Source organism: Lemur catta, chromosome 6, assembly GCF_020740605.2.
Source record: "Lemur catta isolate mLemCat1 chromosome 6, mLemCat1.pri, whole genome shotgun sequence".
Taxonomy (NCBI): domain Eukaryota; kingdom Metazoa; phylum Chordata; class Mammalia; order Primates; family Lemuridae; genus Lemur; species Lemur catta.
The window spans coordinates 36837408-36858663 of record NC_059133.1 but is presented as its reverse complement, the minus strand read 5'-3'; the positions used below and the strand labels follow the sequence as shown (position 1 = coordinate 36858663).

At 33.0% G+C, this 21256-nt stretch overlaps 1 protein-coding gene across 2 annotated transcripts in view; it reads left to right on the top strand.

Moving 5' to 3' along the window:
- Positions 1 to 21256, top strand: part of NAV3 (neuron navigator 3) — a 327264-nt gene that overhangs the window by 92839 nt on the left and 213169 nt on the right. For both annotated transcript variants that reach the window (XM_045553320.1, XM_045553319.1), the window contains exons 4-5: positions 14047 to 14119; positions 16321 to 16501. In XM_045553320.1, the coding sequence (XP_045409276.1) occupies positions 14047 to 14119; positions 16321 to 16501 (254 nt within the window). The remainder of the gene's footprint in view (positions 1 to 14046; positions 14120 to 16320; positions 16502 to 21256) is intronic.

Genomic DNA, 21256 nt, shown 5'->3' with positions numbered 1-21256 from the left:
AAATATTTAGCATGCTCTTTATCCTGATTTTTTTCCTTAAAATGCTATAAATTGTTTTCTACTGGCCAGTATCCCAGTAAACCAAAATGCAATCATACATACTATTAGAAGACATATTTTGTAGCAATCCTTTTATAATTTTAGGGGTTTTCTTACCCTGAATAATTTGGCATTTTTAAGAACTTATTGCTTCATCTTTTTCAATTGCCTCCTCCCTCAAAATTTAGTAGAAAATTGTCACTTATATAATAAGTATCAGTGATAAAATATTTAACAGTAGAGTAGTTTTAGCAATCTTAGTTTATAAAATAATATGTTAAGATAGGCTATTTTCAGTATGAATTGTGATACTCTCAGCTTAAAAATCTATGATGTTAGTTATATTTTTAAAACTATGTCTGTAAGAAGAGAAAAAGGACATGAAATAGGGAAATTCTTGTTCATTTGATCTCAGTTACCATCATTTGAAAAGTTTATGTTTGATCAGTTAAATTATTTGAAATTTAGTAGATGTGCCCAAACTAATTGCTTCATGAAACTATATTTAAATGATTTTAATACGAATTCAGTTAAACTGACTTGTGTGGATAGACACAGACAAAAAGTTGACATCCCTTGTTACATTTTGAAAAATCATATTGCCCACCTACTTGTATTAGGCATGTTTCAAACATACCAAGAAATACTGGGAAATCGTTATATAGAATTTTAGAGATGGACATGAAAGTTCAACAGTGTCATCATCAGTTATTGATTTCACTTATTGATTGAATGTCAACTATATGTATCTGTGATGCGGCGCTAGATGTTTTCCTTGCACTTTGCATTTAGTCATCACAGCAAACCTGCAAGGGAACTGTGCCTCATTGAGTCTACCTGCATCCCCTGTTAGTAGAAGAATTAGGGTTTGAACTCACGTCTGTTTATTCTAGGCCAGATTACTTTTAGACTTATTAACAGATAAGTAAGGCCTGGAATTCATGTCATTGGATTTTCAGTTCTTCTTCTTCCTCCTCCTCCTCCTCTGTTAAAAACCTTATTTTTTTTTTCACATTTTTTTTTTTTAATTTCAGCTCTTCATGGAGGTACAAAAGCTCAGGTTATATACATTGTCCATGTCCCGCCCATCCGCCCGAGTCAGAGCCTCAGGCGTGTCCATTCTCCAGACAGTGCACCTGGCATTCACCATGTAATCATACCTCCATCCCCTCCCCCCCCACCTCCCCGAGTCAGCACCTTCAAGCATGACCATTCCCCAGACGGTGCGCAACGCACTCACCATGTAGGCATACACCCATCCCCTCCCCCCACCCCCCCCCCCCCCCCCCCCCCCCGTCTCAGTCTGATATCCAATTGGTATCCTTCCCCCATGTGCATTTAGGTGATGATCAGGGAAACCAATTTTCTGGTGAGTACATGTGATGCTTGTTTTTCCATTCTTTGGTAAAAACCTTATTTTTTTTAGAGCAGGTTGAAGTTCACAGCAAATTTAGGGAAAGGTACAGAGATTTCTCATATACTCCCTGCCCTGACATATGCATAGTCTCCCCCAATATCAACATCCCCTAAAGAATGGTACATTTTTTATAATTGATGAACCTATATTGATACATCACTATCACTCAGAATCCATGGTGTACATTAGAGTTTACTCTTGGTATTATACATTCTATGGGTTTAATATATAATGAAATGTATACAGCATTATAGCATCATAGAGAGTAGTTTCACTGTCCTAAAAATCCTCTGTACTCTACCTATTCTTCCCTCTACCCAACCCATGGTAATCACTGATCTTTTTACCATCTCCATAGTTTTGCTGTTTTCCAGATGCCATATAGGTGCCCACATACATTATGTAGACTTTTCAGTTTGGCTTATTTCACTTACTAATATGTAATGAAAGTCCCTCCATGTCTTTTCATGGCTTGATAGCTCATTTCTTTTTAGTGTTGAATAATATTCTATTGTCTGGATATACTGCAAGTTATCTGTTTCCTTACTGAAGGATATTTTAATTGCTTCCATGTTTTGAAAGTTATGGACAAAACTGCTCTAAATGTCCATGTGGAGGTTTTTGTGTGAACATAGTTTTCAACTCCATTGGATAAATACCAAGGAGTGCAATTGCTGGATCATATGGTATTCATTTAGTTTTGTGAGAAACTACCAACTATTTTTCAAAGTGGCTAAACCATTTTGCATTCCCACAACGAATGGGAGTTCCTGTTGCTCTACATCCTCACCAGCATTTGGTGTTGTCAGAGTTCTGGATTTTGGTCACTCTAAGAAATGTGTAATGGTATCTCATTGTGGCTTTAATTTTAATTTCTATGATGACATCTGATATGTAGCATCTTTTCATGTTTATTTGCCATCAGTATATTTTTTCAGTAAGGTATAGTTAAGGCCTTTGGCCTCACTTTTAAAAATCAAGTTGTTTTTCTGTTGTTGTTTAGCTTTAAGAGTTCTTTGTGCATTTTGAATAACAGATGTGTCCTTTACAAATATTTTCTCCCAGTCTGTGGTGGGTCTTCTCATTCTCTTGACAATATTGTTTACAGAGCAGAAGTTAATTTTAATGAAGTCCAGTTTATCAATTATTTCTTTCATGAGTCACACCTTTGGTGTTGTATCTAAATTTTTTTGCATGTGAATAATCAGTTGTTTCAGCGCCATTTGCTGAAAAGACTGTCTTTGCTCCATTGCATTGCCTTTGCTTCTTTGTCAAGATCAATTGGCTATATTTATTTGGGTCGATTTCTGGGCTCTATATTCTGTTGCATTGATCTATTTGTGTATTCTTTCACCAGTACTATACTGTCTTGATTACTGTAGCTTTATGGTAAATCTTGAAGTTGTGTAGTGTCAGTCCTCCAGTTTTGTTCTTCAACATTCTGTTGGCATTTCTGGGTCTTTTGAGTATCCATGTAAATTTTAGGATTAGGTTGTTGATATGTTTTTCTATGTTTTTCTAGACATTCTCTATGTATGACTCACAAGAGCAGTATCTAGTAGCTCAGATATGTTCTAACCCAGATGCATTTATTTTATAGAAAGAAATGTCTTTGAGGTATTATCCCGACTAGCTGGTTTATGATTATTTAATTTTTTATATTGTAACTGTTGTTGAGTCCAAGGGGCAACACAGCCTTTTAAATCCCAGGTCAAAGTCAGCTCCTAAGCATAATTGCAGAAAGTAAGAACTGGCATCATCTATTCTCAAGCACCCTTGTGAGCAGTTTTCCCTGTAGTTACTCTTGTTGGCATGCCCTGCTCCTCCTCCTGATGCTTGTCTAGTCCTATCAAAATATAACTTAGCTTTGCCATTTAAATCATACTTCTGTGAAGCCTTCCCCAGACATGTAGTGAAAATTGAAAACTTCATTCTTTTTGCTGCTATATGGTATTATTATTCTCCTTTGAAATTTATTAGATTATGCCTTGTGTTATGACAATTTATGAATCTTTTCTGTCTCCTCAACCATTTTACAAACTCACAAAGGCAAAAACCTTATAATTCATTTTTATATCCCTTTACCATCCACTCGAGTGCTTTGCACATAATAAACAGTCAGTAGTTACTGAATGCATTAATCACTCAATGTTAAGTGTTGTGCCATGGTTTAGATTTAATCAAAACTATAAGGTAGATATTAATCATATAAATATATTTAGTATCTAACTGTAATTTTAATTAAATAATGCATAAGTAAATGTGAAAAAAATCTGTGAATAGACAAGGTATTAATTTGTTAATATTGTTAAACTTGCATACAGTTATATTTCCTGAAACAGGTTATATCAGTTTTGTAGCAAAAAATGCTAAAAGGCTGGCTGTCTTAAAACACAGCTTAAAGTGTATGGGTTCAATAAAGGGTTGTGCTAATTAAAACCACTACATTTTTGAACAGTTCATTCAAACTCATTCGAACCCCCACAAAAAAATACCAGTATTTCCAATACATAGTCTGTGCTTGATACGTCAAGAACACATGTTAACCCCTCAGGTTTAAAAAAATTTTACAGTACAAATATACTCAGGTCTGTCTTGACTTTTCGTAAGTGAAGATAAAGAAAACTCCTCCTTTCCTCATTTGAAGCCCAATTTGTGATTTAGCAATTATTAATAGATATGCTCCTATTTAGTAAGTACGCAAGAGTCAAGATACATGTACAAGTATAAAATTAGATAAACAGATAAATTTCTATTTTGAAAAATGGGCTGCCACATGGGTAGTCAAAAATATTGGAAACCAGTCAATGGTCATGAGACTATATAAAGGTAGTGACTCTATCTTAAAATTTATGTTTGCAGCACTGAGCACATTTTCAGGCATAAAAGAAGCATAATAAATGTTAGAATGAATAAATAAATGGTTTTATTTTACAGAACTCAACATTAAATAGTAATCTTTTAGGATGCTATTAGGTTATTAAGTATGAAATGTCCAATTTCTTGAAATACTAAGTTTGACAGTTGGTATCTCTGACATTTTATTTTGACATTTCTTGTTTTATTTTTACTGTGAAGGCACATCCTCAGTCTTTCAAACACACGTCTTGGCTTGTGATTATCTGTCAATTTTTTTTTAGAGCAATTTTTGTGAAACCATTGATAAGTCAAAAATTCATGTTATTTTCGAATATGAGTACCATTGTGGAACCAATGCAGCTTCAGACAGCTCGAAATATCAACAAAGTGTTTGAGAAGGATGTGGCTAATGAATGCACAGTATGTTGATGGTTTCAGAAGTTCTGTTCTGGTGATTTTTATCTTGAAAATGAGCCATGTGGGCAACCTGAGACTGAGGTGGATAATGATAATTATCCACTGGAAATTAATCCATCTCAACCTACGCATGAATTAGCAGCAAGGTTTGATGTTACTATGCCAACAATATTGGACCATCTGAAACAAATCAGCAAGATAAAGAAGCTGGATAGATGGGTATCACGTGAATTCAACTAGTATCAGAAGAGAGATCTCAAAGTTTGCCTTTCTTGCTGTCATGGCATAAAGGTGAATTATTTCTACACTGTACTGTTATGTGTGATGAAAAATGGATTCCTCTTGACAGTCACAAGTGTTCAGCACAATGGTTGGATAAAGATGAAATGCCAAAACACAGTCCAAAACCGAATATTCATGAAAAGAAACTAATGGTGTCTGTCGGGTGGTCCAGTGCTGGTATTATCACTACAGCGTCATGAATCCTAGTAATTCCATTACAGCAAATGTCTACTGCAACCAGTTAGACCAAATGATGAGGATGCTTGCAATTAAGCCTCTGAGATTGGTCAATAGAGACAGGCCAATCCCCTTGCAAGACAACACTCAACCAACATGTCGCACAAACAATGCTGCTCAAACTATAGCAATTGGACTTGGAAACTCTCTGTCATCCACCTTATTCACCAGAAATTGCATAAACTGACTACCACTTCTTCCAGGCTTTTGACCACTTCTTACAAGGAAAAATATTCAATTCTCCATAAGCTGTGGAAAATGCCTTTTGTGATTTCATTGCCCTTTGCTCTCCAGGCTTCTTCACTGCTGGCATAAGAAAGCTGCCATTAAGATGGTGAAACTGTGTCAATAGTTTAAGTGTAAACTTTGATTAATTGAACTGTTTCTTGTTTGAGATATAATAAACAACACTTTTGATGTGAAAATGGACATTTCATATTTAATGACCTCATATTATACAAATAGAAACTACTTTGTTCTAAAAATATGGACCAAATTCTGCTGAATTTGTTTAGTTTCTCCCTTAAAGAAAACACATATAGCAGTCCATTTGAAGAACTACCCTAACAAAATTATGTTTTTGTTTGAATTTTTTGATAACATCAAGTATGTTGATAGAATACAAAAGCCTCAAACAAAGCACAGTGTACCCATATGCTTATATACTTCTGAAAATAATGAGTGGATCAACAACTTAGAAGCTTTTTTGTTTTTTTTTCCATTATAAACTCAATATTTTTATAGTTATGTATCCATGCTTAAATTTAGCATGGAGAGGAGAGGGCAAGTAGGTATTCCATGCCAGTAAAATGTAAACCACAAATAGAAAAAAATGAACCAAGAAATTGTGTCTGACATAATAATAGGAAGTGAAAGTCCTGGGAATGACTGTCCATAAGGTACAGATGTGACTATTTCTTGAGCCAAATGAAAAATGGGTGCCCACAGAATACAAAATGAATTTCTTTGTATTACTGCTATAAAAGGAGATTTTTATTTTAATATTACAGGAATAAAATGTAAAACACATGAATTATATAGTATCATGGTCCAAATATGCAAAAGATAATATATTACTATAGTTTGAACAGTACAATTCCTGCATCCACATGGAAATAAAATGAAATTGTATGCAGTTACTTTCTTTGAAGAAGATAGATTGAAGTTGTGGTTTCCAATCTTTGTTACAAATTGGAATCACCTGGGGATTTATAAAATGTACTGATAACTTCCCCCTGTCCGCTGATTTAACTGATAGGAGTGTTAATTGGGCATCTATGGTTTAAAAAGTTCCTCAGTTGATTCTTATATGCTGCAAATTTTAGGAACGACTAGATGAACAGTTTGGGAAGCATGTTTAACATAATATGGGTAATTCTCAGGAAAGCTGGTGTAATGGCAAAAGCAAAAGAGGCTATGATCCCATTTTATGCCATTGCCACTCTGTGTTAGTATGAAAGCCTGTCATAATAATCACAGAATTTTTCTTGAGCTATTGAGTTCCTACTATGTCTAGTGTATTGTGCTAAGTGCTTTACATGGGTAACTTCACTGATTCTTCTAAGAAATAACATATATTGTCTGCACCTCATGTCATTTTTTAAAATTGAAAAATTCAGGTAAGATCATTTTTATGGGCCCCACAGTCATGAGAATTCTTTGAAATTATTTATTTCCATTCATTTCAAAATAAAATGGTAACAAGTTTCCTCCACACATAATTTCAATATTTATGGAATATTGATATTTCTGCATATTTAATTAGCAGAATTAGTAATCCTTTGACATTTCTAATTATCACAGCTTTGCTGGTTTTGGTTTTCTGCTGTGATCAACATCTTTTCTACTCCAGAGATACAGTATTTTCTTCCCTGACCTTATAAAAGCAAAAGACCAGAAATAAGTTTTGGGACATATAGCAGGCCAAATCTGTTAGAGTTTATAACTGATGCTATTTGCTATTTTATTAATTCATCCAACTAGTCAACAAAAATGAATTAAGCATCTGTAATACTTTGTGCCCCACATGGTATGAGGTACTAAGCATAGGAGGGTAAATGTAAGAGGAGAGATGCTTGTTCCCACCAGTAGAAATGCGTGTAAGTATCAGAAAGGAAAAGCTTAGGACACCGTAGAAGTAAGTCAGCTGGGTAGAGTCAATATTCAGTAGATACGATTGATCTGATTACTGATAGTATTTTAAATTAGGGCACCTTTCACCTCTCACAAAAATCAACTCATGGTGGGTAACAGACTTAAACCTAAGGCATGAAACTATAAAAATTCAAGAAGAAAATGTTGGAAAAACTCATATATAGACATTGGCTTGGGCAGAGAATTTATGAAAAAGACCCCAAAGGCAATCACAGCAACAACAAAAATAAATAAATGGGACCTGATCAAATTAAAAAGCTTCTGCACAGCCAAGGAAACTATCAGGAGAGCAAACAGACAACCTACAGAATGGGAGAAAATATTCGCATGCTACATATCTGGTAAGGGGCTGGTAACTAGAATCTATATAGAACTCAGGAAAATCAGCAAGAAAAAATCAAATAACCCTATCAAAAAGTGGGCAAAGGGCATGAACAGAAACTTTTCAAAAGAAGATAGACTAATGGCCAAGAAACATGTGGAAAAATGCTCAACATCTCTAATCATCACAGAAATGCAAATTAAAACCACAATGAGATATCACTCATCTCCAGTGAGAATGACCTTTATCAAAAGGTCCCCAAACAATAAATGTTGGTGTGGAGGCAAAGAGATAGGAACACTCATACACTGCTGGTGGGACTGTAAACTAGTACAACCTCTGTGGAAAGTAAGATGGAGATACTTCAAAGAGCTACAAGTAGACCTACCATTTGATCCAACAATCCCATTACTGAACATTTACCAAAGGAACAAAAGACATTCTATAAAAAAGACATCTGCACTAGAATGTTCATAGCAGCACAATTCACAATTGCAAAGATGTGGAAACAACCCAAGTGCTTGTGAATACATGAGTGGATTAGTAAGATGTGGTATATGTTTATCATGGAGTTCTACTCAGCCACAAAAAATAATGGTGATCTAGCACCTCTTGTATTATCCTGGATAGAGCTAGAGCCCATTCTACTAAGTGAAGTATCCCAAGAATGGAAAAATAAGCACCACATATACTCACCATCAAATTGGTATTAACTGAACAACACTTAATTGCACATATAGTGGTAAATTCATCAGGTGTTGGGCAGATGGGAGTGGGTAGGAGGGGATGGGTATATACACACCTAATGGGTGCTGTGTGCATTGTCTGGGGGATGGACACACTTGCTCTGACTCAGGTAGAGCAAAGGCTATATGTAACCTAAATATTTGTACCCCTGTAATATTCTGAAATAAAAAAATAATAAATATATTAGAGTTTGATTATTTCTCTTTTTTATTTGAATGCTTCAGGCATGAAAACATTATTTTTTCCTTGATGTAGTTCATTTATTCCCTGAGCAATTGTTTTAATTGCCTATGCTATACTTCTGGACTGGGGAGAGAGCAGTAGACAAAACAGAAAAGAACCCTCATGGAGCTTACATTATGACTCTCCAAGGTATATATTTAAGCCGTGAGGCTTTTTTTTTTTTTTTTTTTTTTTGAGACAGAGTGTCACTTTGTTGCCCGACAAAACAGAAAAGAACCCTCATGGGGCTTACATTATGGCTCTGCAAGGTATATATTTAAGCCATGAGGCTTTTTTTTTTTTTTTTTTTTTTTTGAGACAGAGTGTCACTTTGTTGCCCTGGCTAGAGTGAGTGCCGTGGCATCAGCCTAGCTCACAGCAACCTCAAACTCCTGGCCTTAAGCGATCCTACTGCCTCAGCCTCCCGAGTAGCTGGGACTACAGGCATGCACCACCATGCCTGGCTAATTTTTTCTATATATATTTTTAGTTGTGCAGATAATTTATTTCTATTTTTAGTAGGGACAGGGTCTCGCTCAGGCCGGTCTCGAACTCCTGACCTCAAGCGATCCACCCGCCTCGGCCTCCCAGAGTGCTAGGATTACAGGCGTGAGCCACCGCGCTCAGCTGCCATGAGGCTTTAAATACCATAAATTTGAGGGATGTCCTTCAGATATAAATCTCCACTGCACACCTCTCAGTTGAACTTCAGATTATGTGTCCAAATGTATACTCGACATCTCTATTTGGATATTTTACTGACTAGGAACATGTGCTAAAATAAACTCCCTACATCCATTCATGGTCTTATTCAACTCAGTGGATAGACTTTATCCTTCTTGTGACTGAGGCCAAAAACTTTAGTGTCTTTCTTGACTCTTCTCTTTCTCTTAAATGCCCTATCTTCCCATGAAATCCCTGCAAAATATATCCAGTAGCTAACCATTTCCCCTCATCTTCACTGCCACTACCCTTGTCTAAAACACCATCACCTATCACTTTAATAACTTGCAGCAGCCACCTGAAAGGTTTCAGTACCTTTATCCTTAATGCCTAAGTCTATTTTCAACAAAACAAGAGATCAGTAATTTATTCTTATTTTTAAATTCAATTAAGGCATATATAAAAGGGTGTATAAAGTACCATAATACAAATTAAGGTAAAACATACATAGAAATTGGATGAAGTACTCTAATTTTAAGTACACAGCTGACTGATATTTTTATATGTATACACTTGTGTAATTACTGCTCAGATCCAAACAAAGAACACTTCCAGCATGCCTGTTTCCCTTGTGCCCCTTTCTAGGCTATAATCCTGAAAAGTTCACCATTATTATAATTTCTCTTTTCATGTTTAGTGTTTTTTTATCTTGAATCTCATATAAATTGGGCATCACTTGGTATGTACTCTTTTGTCCGGTTTCTTTTGCTCATCTTTATGAGAGCTTCTCTGGAGGTCAATATCTTAATCTGTAAAGAGGAGTTTAGACTGAGGTTAGGTAGGAGCTTAAATTTAAAAACAAACTGATGTCTAGCTCCAATCCATAGAATTTTTTATTTTTATTTTCTGGAGTTAGGCATAGGGAATTAGTGTATTTTTTAAAATCCAGGTGAGAATGCAACATGTAGTCTCTGGATTCAGTGATTTCCAGTTTGTTGTTGTTTTTCCTATACTCACTTCTTTTGTAAGTACAAAGACTTTTCTCCATTTTTCCTCAAGTATACACCGAGCACATGTCAAATACTAAACACCATGCTATTTTACTGAAATTATGCAAGAGACCAAACACAATTCTTATCTTACAGAGGCTTAAAGTCTCAACAAACCCATTTCTTCATAAAATCAAAACTGTACCTGAGTAAATAAATACAAACAGCCATGAAAACTTAAAAGACATCTCTATATGCCGAAAAACCAGATAGGAATGAAGAGAAAGAAAGACTGAGTTTGTCAAATGACCTAGTAATTTTGAAATAGTTATTTAAATTTGGTCAATTAACTGGTTGCTTTTCAAGGGTTGACTCAAATTTCAACTCATTGTCTTTCCTTTAATAATTTGCATGCCTAGACAAATTGAAGGGGCCTGAAAAGAAGAGGTAAAAATATTTTTTCAGATATTAGACATAGTGACACAAAATTTGTAAGGGTATCTTACGAATTAACTGTGTGATAACATAAAACATAATCAGTATTTTGAACATTGTTTTCCGCTTTGCCAGGTAACTGATTTAGTTAAAACCTTGCAGAGACCTGCTTCTGAGGATGAGTTTTCACTTTCTTATAAGTCATTGAATAAAGTGCCCCCCAGGCCCGCCCCCAAAAAGAGGCAATGTAGACATGGCAATGCTCTGACCTTCTTTAAGGATGTGGTTTTCAAATTGTGGATTACTACCATTAATGGATCCTGTAATCTGCCTAGTAGATTTTAACCAACAGTTAAATAGATTAAATAGCAAACAATACAGTGTAGTAGAAAGCATCACGATATCCTGAATTTAGTAAGTTTAAGTATTGTTCCATAAATTTTTGTTTCCATTATATTTATGTATACCTGTATTGGGTTGTGCTATTCAGTGTATTTCTTGCTAGGGTAATAGTCAACATTTTAGAAAATACTTTATTAAGGTACATGAAGATCTTCTAATTAAAATTTGACCCAAATTATTGGAGTTAATAGATGATTTTAATGTTGATTGCTTATTTGGTATCTGATTCAAATATTGAGGAAAAATAAAACTGATTTCAATTACTTGACTCAATTTGATGGCAAAATCACTTTCCTTTGTTTGTAAGTTACCAAAAAGTTTAAATGTTTTTAGTTCAAAGAGCAAGGTTTAATATGGAAAAAAAGGTAATGAAAACCTTGTTTATAGTAGGTCTATTTGACCAGGATATGTTTAAGAGCAATTTATGAAAAAAGATTATGACATATAACCTCTAGAATTTATTGAAATAAAAAATAATCATTTGCAAAGTATATTATTATGTAGTAAAAAGACCACTCAAATTATTTTAAAGTGTGTCTCTGATGAGGAAACTTTGGTATTTAATGAGATCTCTCAAAGCTATTTCTTTTTACTATAAGTTTTTTTGCTGTGTAAAAAGAATAACATAGTAGGTACTAGTAAGTGTGACTGAATTTATAGGACTGGAATTGAGTAAGGAAAAGATAGTATTTTCTTGTGGTTACCATGTTACTACCCTGTTGGAAAATTAATTTTTGTCAATAAACAAATATTGTTGAAGAAGTATGCTCTAATAAACTATCCTTTAATAGTAATATTGAAAACTAGGTATTCAAATATTTATTCTGTTGCTATTACTTAACTACTGTAGTAATAATGGGGAACTGAATTAACTATCTGAAATTTTTGGTGCTCATCATGAATGATTATAAAGGGAATATTACAAAACATTGAATCCTCCTGATTAGTAGAATCAAAAAGAATAATGAGTGGGTTTTCAACATTTTTTTCTTTTATTAGAACCCTTTTATTTTTCCTTTCTGATTTCCCATGTTGAGAGTTCTATGTCTCTAACACCCAATCTGGACATCAGTTTATTTTACATGCTGGTTAAATGGTAGTCTAAAAACTATTTTACAAACTATATTACAGGCTCCATTTATTCACCTTTTCTGGATTTTTTAGTAAACTAAACTGTTCTTGAGTAATAAAAGTAATTAAACTTTAGGCAATAATATCCTGTTAACATTTTGCAACAAATTACACGTTTTAGTCAGAAATCTTCCTTTCTGTAAAATGCGTATAATTGCTATGAAATTAATAACATTGGGACTGTTAGTGCAAAGATTTAATGATATTCCATCCAATTCCCATTTTAAATTTTAGGCCATAATAATTATTTGGAGTGTTTCTTTTATTCATTTTTAATGAATCTGAAAGACATAAACTTAAAACAATGCTTTAGATGGATACAGCAGAACGTCCAATTTGACTCATTTCTTGTTTTCTTTCTTCCTTTTCTTTCTTATATAATCTTATTTCTTACCAGAAAAATTAAATCTGTAGAAAGAAAGAATTTCAGGTGCATTTCAGCACCATAACTTCATTCGATATCCGATGGTGATGGGCAGAACCACAAGACCCATTAGGTCATGTTGTATTCAGCATGTTCAGCTCTACTTTTTTTGTTGTTTTTTTCAGTTCCATAATTTCAGTAAAACTTACTTTGAAGTGAATCAATATAAAAATCATTTTCCTCAAAGCAAATGTATATACTTTGGCTGCAGTCATTTTTAAGCAAAGAACATTTTGTTGGATATTATTATTTAAATTTAATTTTTGTACAAAATTACATTTAAAAAGGAATGCAAATAGTTTGTGTATTTTATAAGGACAGAGTCTTGAATCTATTTTTTATTTTTATTTTTTTAAGAGATATTTTTACCTTACTATAAAGGTAAGGGAGAGAGGACATTTGAGCTTTGTCCTCACGAGTAACTTTTGATGAGAATTTAATAAGACAGAAAATAAGACCTTGCCAAGTTATTAACTTTAAATCTCTCATTTAATTAGAATTTTAAGATTTATAGATTACCATAATACCCAGGGATATGACTCAAAAAGAACTGGAACTTTCTAGCTTTCTATAATCTTACCAAAGTCTTAACTGTATAACTGTCATAAAATGCCGTGACCAATGTTGAGATCAACCTCTTAATTAACATAAATTAGTCATTTGGTTTTTTGTTTCTCATTCTAAATGTTTACAAGCTGATAATCATATTGAAACCAACTATTTGAAATGCATAAGCATCACTCTTTGAAAATAGCGAAGGCAATACCTATATTTAATCAGAGGACTACTTAAATCTAGAAATCAAATATAATTTTTAAAGTAAAGATTTGCTATGGTTTAGTTGAAAATATACTTCATTTCTTTCATCTTGTGTCATCTCTTTCTCCAACTTATCTATCTTTTGGCATACTTAACAAATATTACTCATTGAATCTCAGCTATCCACATCCTAGCATTCTAAGACTTACGCATGCAAATCTCATCCTGTATGGAGGCTTTCATTAAGATTTATTTGTAAAGCAAAAAATCCAGTTTTATGTTAAGTAGGTGGGTTGCTAATCTGCAAGAATGCCATTCTTGATCAGGCCTTTATGAATTGTTTGTAAGTACCAAACTGGACAATGAAAGCTTTATATTCATCCTGCAATTAGCCAAAATAATTCTCGTTAAACTCTGGTAAAAACTTCTAGTATGAAATGAATGTAAAGTATTCATTCTTTATCTTTCTTTCTGGTTTCATTCTAACTCATGTATCTATTTAAAAACAATCCTGTAAGTCTCTTTTTCACTGCTTTTCGTGTTGCAGATTGAAAATGTTGATGTCTGCCTTAGTTTTCTAGCAGCCAGAGGAGTAAATGTTCAAGGTCTATCTGCTGAAGGTAAGAAAAAACACAATTGTCACAAATGGCATCATTGTTTCTAAAATTTTTCATAACCTAAGAAATGCAATACAGTATATACAATTAGAGTATATAGCTCCTTAATACAATAAAAAAAATTGGTAAAGTTTTCAAAATAATAAAACATAAACATGATTATTAATGTATACTTTAATTATTTAAGTATTTTCTATATTTTGCCAGACTGTTCTTTTCATGACCAGTTATATGGGGGGCAGTGAATAAGTGAAACATCTGCATGTTATTACTAGTATATAGTATTTTTAGATTCTTAAGTGGATGGATGGATGATTAGATAAATGTTAGGTGGACATATATACAGGCCAAATAGTACAATTATTGCTCAAATATCATTTTATCAATAACATTTCTATAATATAATCAAGTTGATAGTGATAGTCAAAATATTTGGCAAGTTTAAATAAGTCACTATGAATGCTTAAATAATTAGCACTAATAGGATTAATAACTGTTATATATAAAGGTTTTAAATCATTAAAGTTTTGAAAGATCATCATTAAAAATGAAATATAGCAAAATGGAAAAACATTGAACTAGTTTCGTCATTTATTTTTTTCTGAGCCTCTTTTTCTCTCACATATAAAAGTGGCAAAAGTTTGCAAAAACTTGCCATCCATAAGATAAAATTTGCCACACGTAAAGAAACTAAATGCTATTTAAATTTCTTTAATTTTATATGCTATGATGTATTATTAAAGTACACATTTAATGGCCAAAAATCTTAGGTACAAACCTAGTTGATGGTTCTGTTACTTAGAATGACATTTGAGTAAAATTCCCCAAGATAAATATGTTGCTTTTCAATGATTAAAGGCCAGGTAGATATGCTACCATTTGTTCATTTTATGTCTCTTACATCTTACATAGCAACCTTTTTAATATAAGCCTATTGGTTTTCATTCATCTTTTAAAAATATATGAATGCTCATCAAAAATGATTTTCTAAATTCATTAAACATGCATAATAATGAAATTAAAAATTTTAAAACTCTTTAAACAAGATCATTCAGGCTTACAGGAGAGAAAATTAATACTCTCTCACTGTAGTTTCAGATTGTTCAAGTCAACTTTTCCATATTACAGAAAGTGAGGAAGGTCTGGGGGAGAAATAGAACAGATGAGAGGTTCTTTTTATATGACTAGCTCTGCATAGTTCGGATTACGTGATAAACCATCAGAGAACAAGAAATCCAAATAGTTTGTTAATTTTTCTGAACTCCAAAAGGGGACGTAAAACCTTGATCTCAGAGGAGGCTGTATTTTATTGTCAACAGCAAGTTTTATTTAAACTATGATTACAAGTTGTGGAGCTTAATTTCAAGCTTTACTTCCTTCTCTTCCTAATTTTTAAGTTATAACTACACGAGAGAAAGGTGGGATCATGTAGTACTTTGAGAATTTTTTTTTATCTAATATTTGAAAAACTTACATTGGAGCTCCATCTGTTAGAACAAAGGTTTCCACTTACATTTATTCAATTATGTTATCTAACATCATATAAACTTATCTTTATTATCTATTCATATATCATAAATTAAAAATAAAAGAATTGGAACACTAAACATTGATCGAATGTGCTCCTTGGAAGATATATATATGGATATTTGGAAGATATATACGTATGTATATATGTATAAATATGTTGGTGAGTGAGTGATTTAGAAGGAATGTTGCTTGTTATAAATTCAGTTAGTATTATGAGATGCACCCACACCATCAATATTTATGAATGCAAGACAACCAACATTTAAATGGCTTGCTTTCTCTAGTTCATAGCCACTGCTGTGTTGCTCTACAGCTGCGTGTATTTGAGAGGGAAGCAGTGTGCTCAATCAAATGATTAGCATGAGAGAGAGTGCTTTTCTATTTTCGAGAAGACGCTACCTGTAGAAAAATTGTAGTTCAGGGTCAGCAAAGAATCTCTCTTTTGAGTGAGGATATTTTCTCTACCCTCTGCTTTTCTTTTCTCCCTGAAATTCCAAGCTATTTGAAAATGTTAGCCTATTTCAGAAATTCAGAGTTGTTTGAATCTTTGAGAGAATCAAGTTGTATTTCTATCTTGATAGATTTAGTTTAAGAGGATCGCATCTAAAATTTCATTTGTTAAAAAGAACATTCAATTTATGTTGTACATATTTTGTATTTTCCATTTGATACAGAAATAAGAAATGGAAACTTAAAAGCCATTCTAGGGCTGTTTTTCAGTTTGTCTCGCTACAAGCAGCAACAGCACCATCAACAGCAGTACTACCAGTCCTTGGTGGAACTTCAGCAGCGAGTCACTCACACTTCTCAGCCGGAAGCCAGTCAGGCCAAACCCCAACAAGATATGCAGTCCAGGTAAGGAAGGGAAGCAGGGAATCTGTTTAAAATTAATTTGTTTAAATACAACTTGTTTTTAACAAAGTATTGTTTAGGAGGTTGAAAAACATACATACATAGTTGTGTCAGTGTGGTGGGATTATTTGGCTAGTGTTACAGAAGTTAAACCACTTTTCTTTTGGTTGGACAAGCAACATCTGTCATGTTGTAGGTGAAATATTTTGTTTGTTTTCTAATAATTGTTTTTCTGTATCACAGTGTGAAACGTCTTTGGTGTAAGTAATGTGGCATGGCAAATTCTGCAAATTATTTCGGTATTTAGAATGTGCTATTAAGTCCTAGTCTCCTGTTACATAGTTATCTTTCCTTGAAGTTTTTGATTAATTAAATCTGTCAAAAATTTCAGGTCTCTTAAACACAGAGCAAGAGGATTGGGAGCTCTGTTTGGTGTGAGATTGTGTGTGTATTTATATGGACATAGATGTATGTGTTTGTCTGGCTTGAGTCTTTGCCACATGTAGACACAGCTTAGGGGTGGGGTGCTCCCAAATCATGGAAACTTCCTTCCCTGTTTTATTACTACTCCTTCTATCCAATTTGGAATTATATAAGCTAGTGTTCAGCCAGAGAAGTGGAGCCAGTAAGAGATACATAGTAAGAGATTTATTGTGCAGAATTGATTTACATGATTTTTGGCTGTGCCTAGGCAAGTTTGAAATCTGAAGGGAAGCCCAGGAGGAAGGGAAGGCTAAAACTCTTGTTAGGACCTGAAACTGCTATACACTGGTAGAATTTCTTCTCCCAAGGAAGCCTCAATTCTGCTTTTAAAACCTTTCAACTGGTGGAATCAAGCTCACTCAGATTATCTGGAATAATCTTCTTAATTGAAAGTCAATTGATTATGAACTTTAATCACATGCCCAAAATATCATCACAGCAACACCTAGATTAGTATTTGATTGAATAACTGGAACTATAGTGTAGCCTAGTTAACACATCAAAAAATGATTATAAAATGAAGTTTCACTTGACAAGTGTCATGCAAACTGCTACATTTGTTCCTGAACAGTGACTGGGATCTCAGTCCTTAACCGTACTGCATAAATGGCTATGATTGTTATTCTCAAGAAGGGAGGATGTGAAAAATACTCATCTTTAAAATTGTATGCACATTTCAAACAAATGTAAATATTTAATTTTTTCCTTCTTAGAAACCAATCTTGAAACCTAATAATGCTCAGTGAACCTTGAGTTTGGTAATTAGAAATGACTCAAAAATAAAATTTCAAAATATATTCATGAACCACCTCCCACTTACTGTAAATTGTTTAGCTGTTCAGGAAACATCTCTTTCATCTGTTAACCAGCCCTCATCTGAACCTTGTTTCTCACTTCATTTTAAGCAATATTTCTTTCTTTATATAACCATGGAAAATCTATTCCCTTTGGCAGAATTTTACTTATCAGCAAATTTTTAAGTCAGTAAAGAAAAAAATCACAGTTTTTTTCTCAAAAAAGATAGCATATAATATAAAGTTTATGGTACGATGGGAAATAATTTTCATTATTCAATAATGCAGCTATTCTGTCTTTAAGCTCATTTTGACTTTTAGTTATGTCAAGTGAAATTGTGCAGGAGTTAATGTGGAAAATAAATCTCTACAACGTAAGTTTCTTGGGTTTTTCTTAAGCATAGAGAAGGAAAATATAGGAAACATCATGTTTTATTTACTATTATTTCTATGTATAAAGAGACCTAGATTTTGAAAGTGCCAGAAATATTTCATAGAGTTTGGTTTAAGCAATTTGAATGGGCAAGAGGCAAGAATAATAGCTGAAAATATAAAGGAAATAAAGTGATTTTGTATGAAGCATGTTGGCCTGGAAGTGATATGGAATATTATTTGTCATTGCTTTATTATACTTTATTTCTGTGTCTGCTGTGTGGAATTTCTTGGTAGTTATGACCCTTTTGGGGAGATGTTTCTTTTCCTATTCTTCTTGCTGGATATATATGGCAGTTATGAAACTGTAGTGTATTTTAAAATATAAAGCCATATAAAATAGTCATGGATTTTATACTATTTGGGGGAAGGATACATTATTTTTTTTATTACAAGGTTATGAAAGTATTCTTTTCAACAATGTCCTTTAAGACTGAGGTGGACTCTGAAAATTTTTATTCTGATAAATTGGATTTAATTACTTTTTAAATTGATGTTTGATTTAATAAATGTAGAGTACTAGCTTTACTAAAAGCAGTACTCATGACCCTGGCATAGAGGAATTCAAAGTATTAGTTTCTACAGAATTTGTTATATGTTTTAAAGAATAATTATATTTCAGACATCAGTACTTATTTTCATTGTATAAACTGGTATATTGAATTAATCTATGAATTAGAATTTATGTGGACTTACCTGTGACAATCAATATTTTAAAGTATTTTTAAAAGCCTATTAATGATATACATAGGAAAATAATATAGTATATATGTATTAGGATCAAGATAATTAATGCAGAAAAAAATCCTAATGACACATTTATCTTCATTTGCTGGAGCTATGAGTCATAAATCATGATTTATGATGCCTTTCTATTGATTTCAAAGTTCTTTCAAGTAATTAGTTGAAACGACATCTTGCTATATATTTTCTGGATTTTTAGCAAGAAAATATTCTTATATTTTTTTCTGTAGACTCATAAAAATTTCTTAGGGCACATTGTTTCATTTCAAAGAGAGTGTTTCTGTTTTGTTCTCTTACTTTAAAAGACATTGGCACAATTGTATATATTTCCATGATACTTATTTTATCCATTAAGAATTTGATTTTGCTGTTTTGAAAATAACTCAAGACATTCTCAATCAATTTGAACATCTTGTACTTAAATAAAAATTTAGACTTAAAGGTTAATAAATAAAATATAAGAGAGAGAATAAAACAAGGAGGGATAAATATAGTGTGGGTAACAAACTGTCCTGTTCTCTCAGCTCCCTTTCCACCTTTGTGTGTATGTGTTCATGGCTTTATAGGTGTATGTGCATACATGCTAGTGTGAGTGCATGTGTGTGTGTGCACAAGTTTGCATATGTGTGTGTGTCCTGTTCAAGTGATACCTAGAGCTCTTGTTATATAAGAGTTCACCTCTGGAATCAGACTGCCAAAATTTAGATGCCAGTTCCACCACTTCCTAATTGTGTGAACTTGAACAGCTTACCTAACTTCCCCTGTACTTCAGTTTTATCACTCGTTTAAAATAAAAAATAGCACTGGTTTCATGAGGTTATTTGGAGGATTAACTAGGTCAGTACCTATAAAACACTGAACATACCTGGCACATGCCACTCCCCTGCTGAAAACCCTGCAGGTGGTCTCAGGTAGCCCTAGCTTGCTCCCACCTTAGAAAGTATGCTCTAGCCAATTCCTCTGCCTGGAATGCTTTTCCCATATAACCACCTGGCTAAATCTCACCTTCAACCTAGCTGCTAAAATGTTGCTTTCTCGGTGATATTCCATGGTTTTAATACTATAGTCTGCCCATCTGCACTTTCCGTTGTATTTGGCCATACTTTTCTCTTTTTTCCTTACCCATAATCACCCTCTAACTTACAGTCTATTTATTTATTACATTCATTGTTCATTATCATTACTTCTTCCACTCTAGAAAGTAAGCACTGTGAAGACAGTAACATATGAAGTATCTACTTTAATACACTTTAGTACAATGTATTATGGTAAAGATGAGATTCAGACTCTTAATTTCTTAAATCCATTACAGGGAAATTCTTGGCTATATTTAGAGTGAATAAAGACTTGATTAATTAAGTCATTAATTCTCAAAAATTTGAAGACAATTTAAAAATTAGATTTTATCTATGTTGAGAATCTTTGGATGGACTTTACATGGGTAAAGGTTAAGCATCTTGCTTAATATTTCAAAATATTAAGCATCCTATTTGCATTTATTTAATACAAAAACTAACAATAGTTTCTTTTGTATTTTTTACTTTTTATTTTCAAAAGGGTAAAATCCTTCTCTTCCATCATGGAGGGAAATATGAGAAATATTTTAATAAAAAGTTTTAAAAATCATATATAAGAGTTGGAATCATAGTTAATACCTATAGATTAACTATGGGGGTATGGGGAAAATCCTATTTCTTATTTTAGAAAACAAGATAAAATTGAATCCTATGATTTTCAAACTCAGAAAATTCAATGCCAGCAGTAAATATCTTAGGCATTTAGGATATCTCTGCTAATCATACTTTTTCATGAGTTGCATTTTGGCAATTAGAGTTCTAGTTGACAGGACAGGTAAAAGAAAGTTCAATTTCACTAAAACTGTATAAGGTATCTGGCACATGAAACCAGCCAATGATGGCCAGTACATGAATACATGATTTTCCTGAGAATATTTGGTAAAACATTATAGTGAAAAAATTATAAAATGAAAATTGATTTTTTTTAGGTACTGATCTAATTATAAATGAGGTTTTAGGATGATAGTATATGTAAAAGATGAGCTTTTATATTTGCCAGAAGCTTAAAAACAGTGATGATTTTCTTAAAATGCAGGCCTTTTAGGTTAATTTTTGACCAGATTATTAAATGACTTTCCATCCCGTTATTAAATAGTTGGTTAATTTAACTAATTCACAAACTGTGGTTTTTAAATCACATGAATAAATAGTTTAGCTTTATGTTTCATAGAATTAAAACATGTAAAGAGAAAAAAATTGAATGTGAAAGTGGAGATAAGAAATTACAT